This window comes from Glycine soja, chromosome 9, assembly GCF_004193775.1.
Source record: "Glycine soja cultivar W05 chromosome 9, ASM419377v2, whole genome shotgun sequence".
Classification (NCBI taxonomy): domain Eukaryota; kingdom Viridiplantae; phylum Streptophyta; class Magnoliopsida; order Fabales; family Fabaceae; genus Glycine; species Glycine soja.
In genome coordinates this window covers 37,916,589-37,931,827 of record NC_041010.1, presented here as the reverse complement: position 1 = coordinate 37,931,827, position 15,239 = coordinate 37,916,589, and the positions used below count along the sequence as shown (strand labels likewise).

Sequence of the window (15,239 nt, the reverse complement as noted above, 5' to 3'; positions counted from 1 at the left end):
TTAGAGAAATCCAACAGAATGCACCTTTACACTTTAAACTTGATCTTCAGAAAAATTATTATGCCGTCACATTAATTTAACAACTAAACATCATTACATTTTTTTAATTCCACAATTTCAAAGTTCAGTTAGAAATTATAAATCTGGGATCATATTATTTGGTATAAAAAATTGTCAATTTTAATTTAAGCAACAAGAAGGAAATTGGCAACAGAGCATCTCTGCAGAAGCATTATAGTTCTCACTGTTTTTCCAGCAATACATATAATCAGTACATATAATCAGTATGAAAACCAGAAAAGAATTATACATCTATTAATTGTAGCTGCTTGCTATGAAAAAAGAAGAGAAAAAAAAATCAACTTACTCAAGTTCAATGTTTTGATTCTTTAGAGATGCGGGTATGGAACCATTGAACCTATTGTAAGACAAATTCCTGCACAAAGAATTGAAAAAAAAAATTCAATGTATAGATAGAACTCAAAGCATCTGTTGGAATTTGTGAAATAATGTTTTTGCAGATAGAAATTAGTCTCGTACGTTGACACAGTGAAATGGAGACTACAATCTCTTTTTATTCTCTTTAACGCTTGGAAACCCTAGCCAAACAAACAGAGGAAAAACTTGAGGAATCTTAGGGAACTGCTAAAGACACCGCTATCACTATCGGACTACACACATGAGTCCGCTTAGAGGTAAGGGATGAGTTTACCGCAGTTGGGGTTAGAATGAACATGTGTAGAGATCCTTAGAGGATTAAATTAAATTTATTTTGGGATGTTTATTGAATTATAATTTTTTCTTTATGATTATAAATACGATATTGTTTTGTTTAACGAACCAATTGATGTCCTGATGCGAATTGATTGATAAAATTGAGTGTTTTTGGTGTTTTCGTAGTTTTGACCTATGATTTTGATTCATTGATTTTGATATGATTGTATGAAATTGTTTGAGAGGTTTTACTCCCCATGTTTTGAGAAACATTTTTGTATAAATTGTTTGTACTTTGGACAAAATTTGTTAGATTGACATGATAAATTGTTAGATTGAGATTATGAAATTGTGATTCAAATTGTGAGTAAGTGACAAATTGAACTTGTGATGAATGGTAAAATACATGTGTATTGAGATGTTGTGTATATTGAGTTGTGAGCTATGAACTGTCCAATCACACAATTATAAGATCCTTTAAGGGCGACAAGCTTTTGCACGATAAGTATTGTGATGGGATCCACTGTGGGAACCCGACGAGTTGAATCACTTTGAGGTGCGATGAGTTAAAATGATTTTGAAAATAATTGAGTAGTTGTATGCATTGCATAGTTCATAGGTAAAGCGTATATGATTCATTAAGTGTGATAACATGTTATTCTGGGATTATACCATTGTGATTAAGACCGAGTGTATGTGATAAATTGAGTATGTATTGACTTGTAATATATATGTGCATTGAAATGTTGTGTGCATTGAGTTGTGAGCTATGAATCATATAATCACACAACTATAAGACCCTTTAAGGGCGACGAGTTAATGTGCAATGAGTATTGTGATGGGAACCACTGCAGGGACCCGACGAGTTTAATCACAAATACGACGAGATAAAATTATTTTGAGAACAATTGAGGAGTTGTGTGTTTTGTATAGTTCATAGATAAAGTCTGTGTGCTAAAATATTTTTTGGGATGAACCTGAATCAGGAAGGAGAGGCGCTGACGGACTTTTTGGAGTTTAGGCATTAGGGGTAAATACACCTGGTTTGAGTGTTCCTTTAAGCCTGTGTTGATCGCACATGGTTGGAGCATTTTCACAAAACAGCGTGATCCTGACTGGTCTCCCTATGATTTTATCTAGTGACAGTGACCTAACTTACCAGTGTGTGGTCTGTCTTGTCATGTACTCATAGGCGCCCAATGAGGTTTTACCTTAACATGGTACCACATTGCATATACGATTAAGTCTTAATACATTTATTGCATAACGTCTATGAATTGATCGATAGTGATTGGTTGAGTGATATTGTGTTTTGATACTTGAGTACGTGAATGATGTGAAAATGTGTGGAACGGGTAGTGTTGAGATGTGATGTCATATGACAAGTGGTGGAATGACATGAAGTGTTTAAGTAAGTGTTATTTCATTTATATGATATGTGTTGTTCTGTTTCTCTCTATTAGTTAAGAATGTGATAACTCACTTCCTGTGTGCTATTTGTGTTTGTATCCTGTGATGATCTTGAACCTTGTGTTCGTGGGAGCAGATAGTTAGGTGTGTAGCTATGGAGAACCTCATGCTAGAGGACGATGAAACACAATGCTTTGATAGGATGTGACATTAGGACATGAGTTTTTGTTTTAAATGCATGATGTTTTGAGTCGAAAATATTTCTAACGAGTTTTATTTGTAATGGTGAAGTGAATGTGAACCTTTTACTCACGTGAACTTTGTTATGTTCATTGAATAAAATTCCATTTTATGTAATTTCGTATTTTCGTGTATGTTATTATATAAATATGTATATTGGGGTAGAGGGTATCACGTGATATATTTATCTTTTATTTATAGTAGATTGTGAACTAATTATTATAATTTGGAAAAATTTGTAATTATTGATACACTCTTACAATGTTTATTTTGGTAAACTGGTATAATGTTTATTTTAGATAATTTCTATTGTGACAAACAAATTATGGTTGATAATCAATATTATCGTTATTATTATGTTTGTTTTAAATTATGTTTGTCAATATATTTTTTTTAAGTGATTATTGTAATGTTATGTTTATAACGATAAAAAATGGTGAAAATTTACCTTAAAATTATATTTTATCCTTAAATGGAAAAAAATTTGGGTTTAACAAATTAGTCCAATAGATATATACTGATATTTAGGTTCAATAAAAAATTACTAACATTTTCATTCAATAATGGTAACTTATTGATATTTTGGTTCAATGGAACGTATTGTCATTTAACTCCAAAACAAATTAATGGCATTTTCCTCCAATAAAAAATATTGACATGTTTTGTCTAACAAAGCATTACTGACATTTATGTCCAAAAATGATATATTACTATCATTTTCATTCAATCTAGTCAGCATGGTCACGTTGACAATCATTTCAGTGACAAATTCATCCCTCTGTGTCACGTAGGCTAATTTATTACGGTGATGGACGGAAGTTAACGATCAGATATATTTATCGCACTTTTTACACTTTCGAAGACTAAATTTTGTATTTTCATCTTTCAGGGATACAATTGTTAACAAATTACATATTTAGGGACAAAAATGATTGCTTACCCTTAATCTTATCATACAAGTTAAAACCCATGATTGTGAGATGCCATTCCTATACATATGGCTTAATTGAACAAAGATTTTGTTAGAATTTCAACAGAAAATATGTCATAAGGTGTAAAATGTGATGCCCACTATTAAAATATAAAATTTAGCCTATCAAAATGATGAGAGGACTAAGTCAAAAGTATAGAGAGAAGAAATTGAAAAATATATGTGTCACATCTTATTACAAGAATACTAAGGCTTTTTTTTATCATTCGGGTGTAATTTTTTTCCATTTTCTTCATATGGGAGTGTTTTTTAAATTATTTTCCAAAAGGGGTAAGTCCTCACATGTGCTATAACTTTGAAGTCGTAAATAAAAAAAATTACATTAAAATCGTAAACAATTGTACAACTTCAATTAAAAAAATAATAATAAATCATAATAGATGTTAAGGGGGGTGGGGGGATTGTACCCGAATGGTAAAAAAAGCCTAATACTAGGATTTCGATGGCTGTTTTTGCAAGTCAACAGCGGGTTTCCAACATTCTGATCTGATGATTTTATGTCAATCATGGTATTGAAAAGAAGGTGGTCATGTTCTCCCTCTCTAAGAGAAATTCTTTTGTAGTCATGTATACGTTATCTCACTCATTTTAACCATATATAATTGATTAGTGTTAATATATTTGTTTTTAAAGAAATTTACTAACATACCTAATTGTTTTTAGAATAAATATTTTAACAAATTACATCTTAAGCGTACTTTAAGAAAACCAAAGTTATAATTTGCTAAATATTTCTTCTAAAAACAATATATTGGTAAACTCTACAAGAATTTATTAACACACTTTTTCTTAAGAGTTTTTCTTATCAAGTTATATCCTTGATGAATTTTAAGAAATTGAAGTTGTAACTTGATAAAATATTACTTTATATAAAAAAAAAGGTATATATACATATATATATATATATATATATATATATATATATATATTAGTAATTTCGTTTTCTGAAAAAAAAAATAGGCATATTTCTAACACCAAATATAATGTTTTATAAGTTTAATGTTGAATGAAATAATTAATTATTATGGACAATGTCTAAGACTTTTTCTTCCTCCCTTATCAGTTTATTTTAAAATGTTATTGTTAATTTTTAATTCTTGTTCCCAACTAGGAGTTTTACGTGTCATCTTTTGTTGTATGATGAAGATATAATTGAAATTATTACTCTTCATATCCAGGACACAACATTCTTCCACATGAAGCACCTTCCACCTGATCATCTTGGTTGTTAGATTTTTTTTAAAAAAAAACACATAAAATAGATGGGTTTTTTTTTTCCTGAAGACATAGAATAGATGATAGTCTGTGTATTGAAAATTAGTTAGTTTATTTTTGTTTTAATTCAATGTTTTTTTAATTCCTTGTCACTGGCCATTCAAACATTTTGTAATCATTGTGTTAAAGAATAATCAAAGAAATTGTTGCCTAACCCTAAGAATACGTGACATGCATTATTTGTGCATGTACAGAAATTGATTTATTAGTTATTTATAATAATCTATGAATGTATATATCAGGCTGTCATATTAACACTTTAGTAGCATTATTTTTTGTCATGCAAACATTTTCTATCTCCCTTTCATATTTCAATCAAACAAGTTTCTTTTCATATCATCACATCACTCTTATCTGAAAACAATCTCATTCCAGCCTTAAACCATCTATCATTAATTATGACATGATGATGCACTATTGTAAGCATATGTGCGTGTAGTGTTGCCTTCTTTTATTCAGTGTTACTACTGGTCACTCTACTTCGTATTATTTACTGATGTACAATTAGAAGGAAGTCTAAGCCAACCCTAACACTTGCTAGTACCTCCTACTATTCAGCATCCTTCTCCAAATTTTTATTGAATATATTTCATTCTTGTAAAAGCTAGTCTCTTATAAATTTTAATTAAAAATATAGGATTATGTATGCTGTTTTTGCAGTAATCATACTAATCTAAAAGATGAGTGACAATTTCTATATCAAGATTTTTTTTCTCACATAGGCTATATGGAAGCACAATATACATCATGTACCTATCTTACATACAAGTCCAATGCTATGAATCTTGCATCATGGACCTATCTTACACAGTCGGATTCTAGCAGCAGTGGGAGAGCGAATGTCATGACTCTTGCAAAAGGATCTCATATATGTCAGTTCTCAGATTCAGTTCCTTATCACGCATGACTTCCTGTAGATCAGATAGCTCTTTTGCAGTAAGGACAGAGTTCAGCTTGAGAAAACCATCCAACCATAGCCTTTTTGACCTGGTATGAGTATTAAGATTAGTAATGATGATGATGATATAATAACAATAGGAGAGGGAACATTTTTGTGAGAATTAGAACTAGAAATCAAAGCCCCATCACATCCATAAGTGAATTGTTTTCAGCCTCGACTGTGGCAAAATCAATTTACTAAGGAAATATCATTCAGTCATTTAAAACATAGTTCTCACCAGGGGCAGGAATGGATAGCCCGGAAGAAAGCACGTCGAGCTGCAGAAGGATCATGTGCAATTTCCATCTCAAACATAATGTAGCAACGCCACAACAAAACTGAGCTGCAAAGCCCGTCATTACTCAATGCCTTTTCAAACAATCCACGGATTCTGTGGTGTGAACCACCTTTAAACATTTCGTATGACAACGCAAAAAGCCAGAGAACTACGGATGGTTTCCTACAAAATTATTGCTGAGCTTATATAAGAGAAAATTTGCATAAACCAACTAGAACATTTGAAATTACCATACATGTGAAACTGTAACAGTAATAAAAAGGAAATATGCATCCTTAAATAAGAGGACATACAATATTTATTTCATAAAAGAAGAGATTTGTATATCAGTAGAACAAATAAAATATTGCTGCCATTAAAAGAGGAGAAACAGATGACTTAGAACCTAAAACAAGGGGAGAGGGGAAGAAAAAATGTAACAGATAGGGGTCAATTAATTTCAGAAACAGAACTTCTTATTTACGAAGCTACGACATTTCATTTCTCTTCTTGATGTGCAAAACCTTCTAGAGTTTTCACTCCACGTGCACTCTTTGCAACATCACGGTAATGCTTAGAAGGAAAAAACTAAAAAAAATTATTAACGAACCCCATTTTTCATTTTCATCAAATGTTGGGAAGCGAAAGCAGACTACCTTGGAAGGGGTTCCACTTCCTTTGGGATCAAAACAAAATATGACAGGAAGAAAAAAAGCTTCACTTTATATTTCCCATCAAAATCCTAGAATAGTTTTTGAAGCAGATGTCATTTTTTTATAAATTTGAAACATACATCACATTAGTAACATCAGATTAACTTTAAACTTAAATTCACTTGTGGGATAAAAGTTACAGATTTTCATTAATGGTCTACATCTTCCCTAAGAAATGACAATTAACTTGGGCTTGTTGACCCTGGTAAGAAATCATTTTAAAATCTTTTGAGTTTAAACTCTTCCATTGTTATTTTGTCTTGAAATTTCTGTCAAATCAAACCATGACATTTTAAAATAAAATCAGAAGCCATATGGACAAGGAACGTACTTATAACAACAGTCATCTAAAATCCACCGCAATTTATTAGATGTAGTGTAATAATGGCCGACCTCCACTACATCTTTTAGAAGTTCAGGACTGAAGGGATATATCTGGAGGCCATGCAAGATGGACTCCCAAACTTTCATCAGACTTGATTGTCTCTGATGTCTTTGAAGCATCTTTATATAATAATTAAACAAAAATTCAAGCTGATAACCTTGACTTCTTCGTTCTGCAGGTTGCAAGTATTAGATAGACATCATAAGTACCAAATATGCAGCAACAAAGACTGGTGACAGTACAAACTGCTTCTACAGGAAACTATATCAGAGCATTTTAGTACATGATATTGTACTTCCTGTGTGTTTCTGAGCCAATGGAAATTTTATTTATTATATACCATGTTTCAATTTCAATCATGTTAAATTCCTTTCCATCAAAGATACAAAAAACATATATTGTAAATCTATCCATGTGTCTATAGGTCAAACTGAAATATCATGACATTTATTAGGAGAAATAGGCATGCAACATGCATCAAGATACAACAAATATCAATTCCTAGCAGCATGCCTATGGTAGGTGAGCATACTTATTCCAATTAAAATCATAATTAATGAGATCGATACAAGTTCAAAAACCATGTATACTTCGTAACAGTAAAGATTAAATTTCATCAACCACACATAGATTTATAACATGGCTCTTCATAAAAATCAATATAACAGTATATTCATGTTGAAGACTTGGAAGTTTTGGATGCCTGAATAGTAAAATTACAGTTGTCACCAGTTGTCAACAAATGACAAAGAAGACCGTTGAGGGGAAGATTGGGCAATGCTAAGAAAAATAAAGAATGTCTACTTGAACTTTAAAATAAAATCACACTTGTCTTAAAGGTCCCATGTTTTCTAAAAGAAGATCAATTACTGAAGAGACATAACCTGGAAGCACCATTGAAAAAGCTTGATTCAAAACTTCAATGCCCACATCCCATCCAGTGGTTAGCTCCTCAAACAATGCAGCAGAACATATTAGAGCTACAGACTGGTCATTTATTATGCCACGAACCCAAGATGACCATACTGTTCTCAATTTTTCTTTAAATCCTTGATGTGCTCTAAGCAGTAGCAAACTTGATGCTTGACTTTTAAATGGGTTGTACTTTGTGCCACTTCCTAAGCATGATAATATATGTATTGCACGAGATGAAGATTCACGATCATTAGCAGTACTTGCAAGCTCCACCTCAGCATACCAGAAATATAGAAGAGGAGCACTGGACTGTAGTTCCTACTCCATTAAAGTGAAAGAATGCAATTATGAAAAAGAATAAAACTTCAGGCAGAATTGTGACATAAACTGTATTAAATTTATTTAATTTAAAAATAAAGGGCCAGTTAGTTTGTTCTTTTTTAAAAGTTTAATTATAACATTTCTTTTTAAAAAAATGTATAATAACTAAGTTTAAAAACACACATGCACACACACACAAATTGTTGTTTTAGTGTTTTCTCAAAAGGAGATAAAAAGCAATCATCCATACTTCTTGTATCTTTTCTTCCTTAAAAAAATGTTATAAAGAGACAAAAATCAAAAGGATAAAGGAGGTCAGGGAATCCTAAACAAAATAACAAAACAGAAAACAATCAACAGAAAAAGAGAAATTCAATAGAACAAAGTTGCCCAATCCATCAACATATTTGTTAGAGATATCCTATTAAATAGGTCATATGCTTAAAACCAAATACATGCAAAATGCCTAAAACCTTATATCAAAAATCAAGTGTTGTACCACACAAAACTCCTTAAAAGTAAAAATTGTGCTCCAACCTAAGGGTAGCATGTGTTTCAAATTGCCACACAAAAAGAGGTACAAAAGAAAATCTCCAAAATAGAAAGAGACATTGAAGCAGGAAATCAATACATACAACAGGAAGCGCTTCTACAGATAACAATGCCATGTCAAACACTTTTCTTGCGTGATCAATGTTACCATAAGTAGCCTCTCTTCGTGCATATACACCACATAGCAATACATCCTAAAATAACCCAAAAAACAAAAAGAAATATTATGACAAAGAATAAAGAATAAGATAAATAGCATCATAAGCAAATGTTACTCCAATAAAAAACAGTCGTTCAATCATTTCCTAATAAATGAGAGAATAGCCGCAAGCTACCATCTAATTCTAGCCTTCTAGATACCTCAGCTGTATTTTAAGCTCATGCATAAAAATTGTCCCCATTGGCATCTTGTTCTCTTCTAATTTTTAAAACCTGTACAGCTTGACTATGTTTGCTCTCCATATATGAGGGGTATCCAATAAGATAATAATTATTTTTTGTCCTACAAGGATTTCTCTCTAGTAACTACTATACAATTTTATCTCAAGTAAAATCATCACAACAAACCATAATTATTCCATTTGGCCCTCTCTTATCACTCTTTGAGAACCTTCATAAAATTTTAATCATCAGAACAGAAATAAATCATATATTGGAAAGTTTCATGGGGAAGATTATTTTCAATTAAAATTTTAGTTAAACACTTGCAAAAAAAAAATTAGGTTACAGAAACATTGAAAGGTGAAATCATTATGTTTTCATCTGTAACATTTATCTGCTTCCAGTTCGATAGTAAATCTAATAAACTAAATATCAATTTAGATATATCACAATATTTGAATAGTTATAGTTGTAGACACTAAAGATTTTTTAAAAACACATTTATTTATGTTACAGAAAGGAGCAAGGAAAATGAATACCTGTCGATCACTTTTTAGAAGAGATTTTGCTAAAGATCGACATGGTGTAACCATACCAGAAGAATTCATTTTTGTAACATAAAGCTCTTCAGAAATAAGAACAGCTTCTTCCAACATGTAATTACGTGGAAAAACGGTTAAACAAAGTAAGACAGCATTCTGTATAAATTTCATAAAATCAGCATTCCTCGAGAAACTTCCTGATAGATATTCAAAACTGTAACCAGTAGGACTGTTCTGTGTTTTAGTCAAAACTTCATGGATGCATTTCAACTTCTCTAACATAGAATCTGGCAGATCCTCCAAACTAAGGATATTGTCAGCCCATGTTGGACTGTTTGAGCAAAACCTACAGAAGAAAGAAGAGACAAAACAAATGGCATTAATTTACATAACACGAATAAGTATAAGCCACAAACCACCACAGAAGGACGGAGCCATTAAAAGCACTTGTAACTCTAGTAACACACATGATCATCACATGCATATCCATCAGGTATGAAAAGTAAAATAATCATGTTAACCGATTATTTTGAAACCTTTATGGCACATTGGACTCCTAGCCAATTACTATACTAGAGCACATAGTAATCCTTTCAAGCTTTTGAAAACTGATTCCCACTATATCAACTGGGGTGCACAAAAGGGTATCTACATCAGAAAACTCACAATTGAGACATCTTCCCACCATAGAAGTCAATGAATTGGGATAACAAAGATAGTCGAGCCTCTGTTGTGCTCAGGGAGAACAGGTATTCATTCACATCTTCATACAATACAACTCTCAAGAGTTGTTCATCCTCATCTGTTTTGTGTGTTTCGTTAGCAAGAGAGGTTGTACCTGTTCATGGTTAATCAGCATACTTTTATAAGCAGCTTGTTTCTAATGAAATTAATTGCATTTCAAAGCAATAAAGCAAAATTCAAGAAAAGCCTATTACACACACACAAAATACATTCAGAGAGAAGTATAGTAGTTAATGCAAGGAGAGAAAATCCTACCTGATTTCCTGCGAACAGGCATCCACTGATCACAATCTCTAAAGGACTCTTCTTTTGACCATTTGATCCAAGTCGAAGTGTCATTAACTTCGCTACCATCCCCATCATTCATATCAATTCCTAGCATCTTCAGCAAATTTTCAGTATCAACTTCTGGCTCAACTTCTTTGTATTCCTCTTCATCTTGAATATCCTCCATAACCACATCATTGATGGTTTCATTTTCAACATTGACAATACCCTCATTATCTTTAGACCATGGTTCTGACCAACCAGTCCAACCACCACCTTCATTTTCACGCGAGAGCTCATCATTCATAACTTTTTGCCTAGTTTCCTCCTCTTTCTCCAACCATGCGGACCAACCGAGAGCCCCTTCTTCCCCAACTCTAGCACCACCACTGTTCCAAAAATGCTCAAATAGTCTGTGTTTACTCTGCTCAGTGAGCAGCAAAGGAGGACAAAACAAACTAAACTCTATTTCAGCCTGAAATAAAGATGTGGCCAATTCTCTATAACCAGCCTGCCACTCAAATCTGCAAAGACTTAGAAATATATCCACAAGACCAAGTTCTAACTGAACAAATACAGGATCTGGTGAAGAAGGATCAGTAGCTTGAAGAACCTGCAAAAAACAAATTTTTCTTCCTTTTTTAGAACTATTTCAGGAACTTCCAAAATATTCACATGACATATGAAATTCAAAAGTGAAAACAGGTCATGCAAATGATTTTAAATTGTTAAGTTCTACATATAGCAACTTCATGACCTCTGATGTATTAAGTAACTAATTTATACACCTCCAAAATATAAACAAAAATGGAAATTCAATTTTGTTTGTTCATACAGTGCATAGATAAAAATGAAGTACATAAGATTTTATTATCAGCCAATTAATTCCCTTGCCTTCCAACCACTTTAAGAGGGAAGAACAAAATTAAAGAAAAGTAGTTGTTCAGCGAACAGGATCCCTTCCTCAGTTTTCTCTCTCCCTATTTATATTATCGTGCAACTAAATAAGGGATCAGATTATTCCCTTTATAGAAAATACATTAAAAATAGATGAACAATATTCACTTTTGCGGACAAAATAAAAAAAAGTGGATAAAGCATAAAATTGAGAACCTGCCTAGAGTGCTTGCTGCATGAAGCAGATAGAGCTTCAATTGCATGTGCATACATCTTCCTAACCTCTGAAACCTTAAATCTGGAGAAATTTCTCTGAACAGTGTGCAAGAATTCTCTCCATAACTTATAACTTCCGGAATGTTGCAAAAGTATCTTCTCCCATCTTGCAATTAGCACATCCGAGCTGTCTCTCATTTGATAAGCTTTCAAAAGGCAAAGCAATATCTCTTCATTGTCTGGATTAAGGTCAACTGCCTTCTCCAGAATGCTAATCTTCTTTTCAAGAGTTTGCAAGCGAGCACCTTTTTGACGTTGCATCCCTGCTACCTTATCTTGGAACTCTGCAAAAGCTAACCAAACTTTTTCATCATGGGGGTGTTCCCGTGTTAGTTTGTTGAACTCCCTAGTTTTGTTTAACGTTTCATCTTCCCAAGATTCTTCGAGTGATGTTGAAGTTTTGGAGACCAAATCACTGTCAACAGCTCCATGAGATGCCCCGGCATCTGTTTCTGACAAAGGTATAAACTCATCTTGCATAGAGACAGGAGACGATTCTGGAGCAACAAGACGAATACGCTTAAAGCTCTTATGTCGTTCCAAAGCCATGTATTTTCCAGAACAGTAACGACCAGCAGATTTCATTTTAGCATCCAATGAATCAATATCACCATCTCTTTCCAATAGTGAACCACTCCGATTCCACCAATACAAACCTCGAACATGTAGCCCAGACAGTTTCAATGGATTGTAAGGCCTGTATAGGGCAATATCCATTCTGCAAGGTGTTTATAAAGAATTGTCATTCATCAAAAATTTAACAAAAAAAAAAATAATCAGGAACCCATAATCGGTTTGTAAAGGGAGGCAGGGACAACCTATGAATAAGAAGTCAAAGCTGAACAGGAAATAAATTACATTTTTGGGCCACATCAATTTAATCCTTAAATTTCTGACATCTAAGAGAACAACAATGAAATTGATTGCCTACCTCATTTCTTTCTGTACTCCAACAATTTATTTGACTTTCTGACTACATTAACTCAGAACCTCTACCCAAACTCCCTCGTTAGTCCCCATTGAGATATCACCAAACCGGCTAAATATAATAAAAACATCAGTTCTTAACAGATACATATAAATGAATGCATACCAATTACCAAGGAATAAACAAAAAAGAAGCCACTAGGGTTCAACAACAACTGATACAAGAGCAACATATTTATTGGAATACAAGTGTAAGGTGAAGTCTCACATCGTGTAAGAATGAGAAGATTAGGCACCATATAAGTGAAGACAAGACCCATAAACCTGAGCCTTAAGGTTTTGGACTAAGGTGTAGTGTGAAGTTTACTTATATGGTTGCTCATGGTCCATTGGTGTAAATTTTCCCAGTATGAAGGTGGATCTATGTGGGGTCTTTGTGTCGAAAGTCTACCTGATGATATGATAGTCAAGTGGCGTGTTCCAATGGAGGTAGTTGGCAGTACATGTCCAGTGTCACCATTCAATACTCGTGGAGCAGATTGGGAGATTTAAAAAAGGATATTGTCTTATTTCTAGGATGCTCTTTAGAATTAAAGATATATCATGTAAATTTGATATTTGTTTCCTCTTTTAAGATTATGATGCTAGGTCTATATATAAATCTTCTTAAGATAAGAAAAATTACCTAAACTGAAGAGGGGGTCATGTTGAGGGAAGGTCTACAAGTTTGTCCAGCTTGCCCTAAAAAACTTATTTTAAGGAGATTGTGGATGTAGGAATGAAGGTCCAAACCAAGTTAAATAAGTTGAGGTTGAAGTTGTAAATGTAGAGGTAAGGACCCGAACCACATTAAACAAATTTGTTATCTTTTTCTATTTTGTTTATAGTGTTGTCTCTTGTTCTTGGTTGTGTGATTTTTGAGCAATAAAGATATGAGTGTGTTTTTTTCTTCAACAATTGATATCAGAATTGATGGTTCGACTTAGTGATCGACTCGGATGAGTAAAATAGCGAAAGTGTTCCTTGTGGTGGATTCAAGCGGCGTGTCCCATGGGTAGAGTGGCGATGCAAATATATAGAGCATGTGAACTCTAATGATCATCATGAAATACTTGTGGATGATAATGGCTTCCGCTCGAGGCGAAGACTATTGGAATACAAGTGTGAGGTGAAGTTCAACATCATGTAAGAATGGGAAGGTTGAGCATCAAATAAGTGAAAGCAAGACCCATAAACTAGAGCCTTAAGGTTTTGAGTTAAGGTGTGGTTTGTTCCCTTATATGGTTGACATGATCCATTGATGTAAATCTCTCTGGTATTTATCCCCTTGATTTCCCAACAATGTTATAAAACCAGCCTGTCTCAATAGTAAACAAAACCAAATACTCATCAAATCCTAAACCCCAAAAACCAGTTTGTCTCTATAGTTAACAAAACCAAAAATATTCACTACCCCATGGTTCCCAGTCATTGTGCATCATGCAGATAAAAAATGCACATACAACACTTCATTTGGATTCTAACTCCCAATAAATTCATCAACAGCGCTAACAGGACCGAAGTAAGCACCACCATTCTACACACTCACAAACAAAAACATTAACCATTCACAATCCTAAAAAAATCACTCGCAAAATTGAAGTAAGAATGACCATTATATCATTAGATTCAATTCAATTTCAAATTATTCCATCCAAAACACCTGTAAATACATCCGAACGCGAGATTGTCGCGATCTCCGTGAGAATCAATGTAATAATCCTTGGCAACTTTGGCCTCCGAATCCGCCCAAGCTCGAACGCGCGACTTTCTCGAACCGAAACCATGGAATCCGCCTCTCTCCACAGACGAATCGCGCTTCCGCTTTTTCCTCTTCTTTCTCTTCTTCCTCTCTCTATCTCTTCCGCCTCCGTCCGATTCGGAAGATTCCAGAATCTCGTACCTAGAAGAAGGGAGGGGATTCGCCTGGGCGCGATTTTCGTCCTCGTCGTCTTGTGGCGGCGACTGCGTGATTTCGCGGTTGAGTTGCGAGGCCACGGCGTCGTTTATAACGGAGATGTCGGTGGTGAAGCTGGTGTTGCTGAGCCATTGGGGAGTGGAGGATGTGGTGGTGGTTTGGAGAGAGGAGGAGGCTGTGAGAGGAAATAGAGGGAAGAGGGAAGGTTTTGTTTCGCCGGAGGATGGCGCCGCCGCCGCCGAGTCTTCCGCCGGAGACGGCGGGTTTTGCTCCATTTGAAAAATTGAACGGCCGAGAGATGAGAGGAAATTGATAGAGTCGGAAAACGGGAAAGTAAGCAGTGTTGGACTGTAAATGAGCTAATGGGCCTTAGTCCAGTTTGTAGTGTAGTACAATTTTGTTCCTCATGTTGGGTTTTTCTTCCTGTACCGTGGCTTTTTCTTCTATACCCAATATTTTTTCCAATTTTTCAAAATTATAACTGCTAATAAACATACGAATTCACAATCCGTGTG

At 34.0% G+C, this 15,239-nt stretch overlaps 1 protein-coding gene across 3 annotated transcripts; it reads right to left on the bottom strand.

Moving 5' to 3' along the window:
- Positions 1–5,196: 5,196 nt before the first annotated feature.
- LOC114368729 (protein NRDE2 homolog) lies at positions 5,197–15,075 on the bottom strand. Of its 3 annotated transcripts, none has more exons than XM_028325968.1 (10): positions 14,470–15,074; positions 11,781–12,558; positions 10,656–11,280; positions 10,323–10,494; positions 9,654–10,002; positions 8,817–8,927; positions 7,830–8,178; positions 6,892–7,117; positions 5,809–6,030; positions 5,197–5,617 (listed from the first exon to the last, which is right to left on the bottom strand). In XM_028325968.1, exons 1-10 carry the CDS (start codon positions 14,997–14,999, stop codon positions 5,473–5,475), a joined length of 3,507 nt encoding a protein of 1,168 aa, XP_028181769.1. In that variant the 5' UTR covers positions 15,000–15,074; the 3' UTR covers positions 5,197–5,472. The 3 variants fall into 3 exon arrangements, with proteins under 3 accessions (XP_028181769.1, XP_028181771.1, XP_028181770.1); XM_028325970.1 differs by lacking the exon at positions 14,470–15,074 and adding an exon at positions 12,772–12,844; XM_028325969.1 differs by lacking the exon at positions 5,197–5,617 and having other exon boundaries at positions 5,886–6,044; positions 14,470–15,075.
- Between the last annotated feature and the right edge of the window lie 164 nt (positions 15,076–15,239).

Bases quoted from the DNA above. Each gene is read 5' to 3' on its own strand.
- LOC114368729 (XM_028325968.1), bottom strand. From the start codon at position 14,999: ATGGAGCAAAACCCGCCGTCTCCGGCGGAAGACTCGGCGGCGGCGGCG. The intron at 10,495-10,655 runs GTAGGATTTTCT...AACCATGAACAG, and splicing joins GCCTGTTCGCAGGAAATCAG to GTACAACCTCTCTTGCTAAC. The intron at 10,003-10,322 runs GTGAGTTTTCTG...TTTCTTCTGTAG, and splicing joins GGTGGGAAGATGTCTCAATT to GTTTTGCTCAAACAGTCCAA.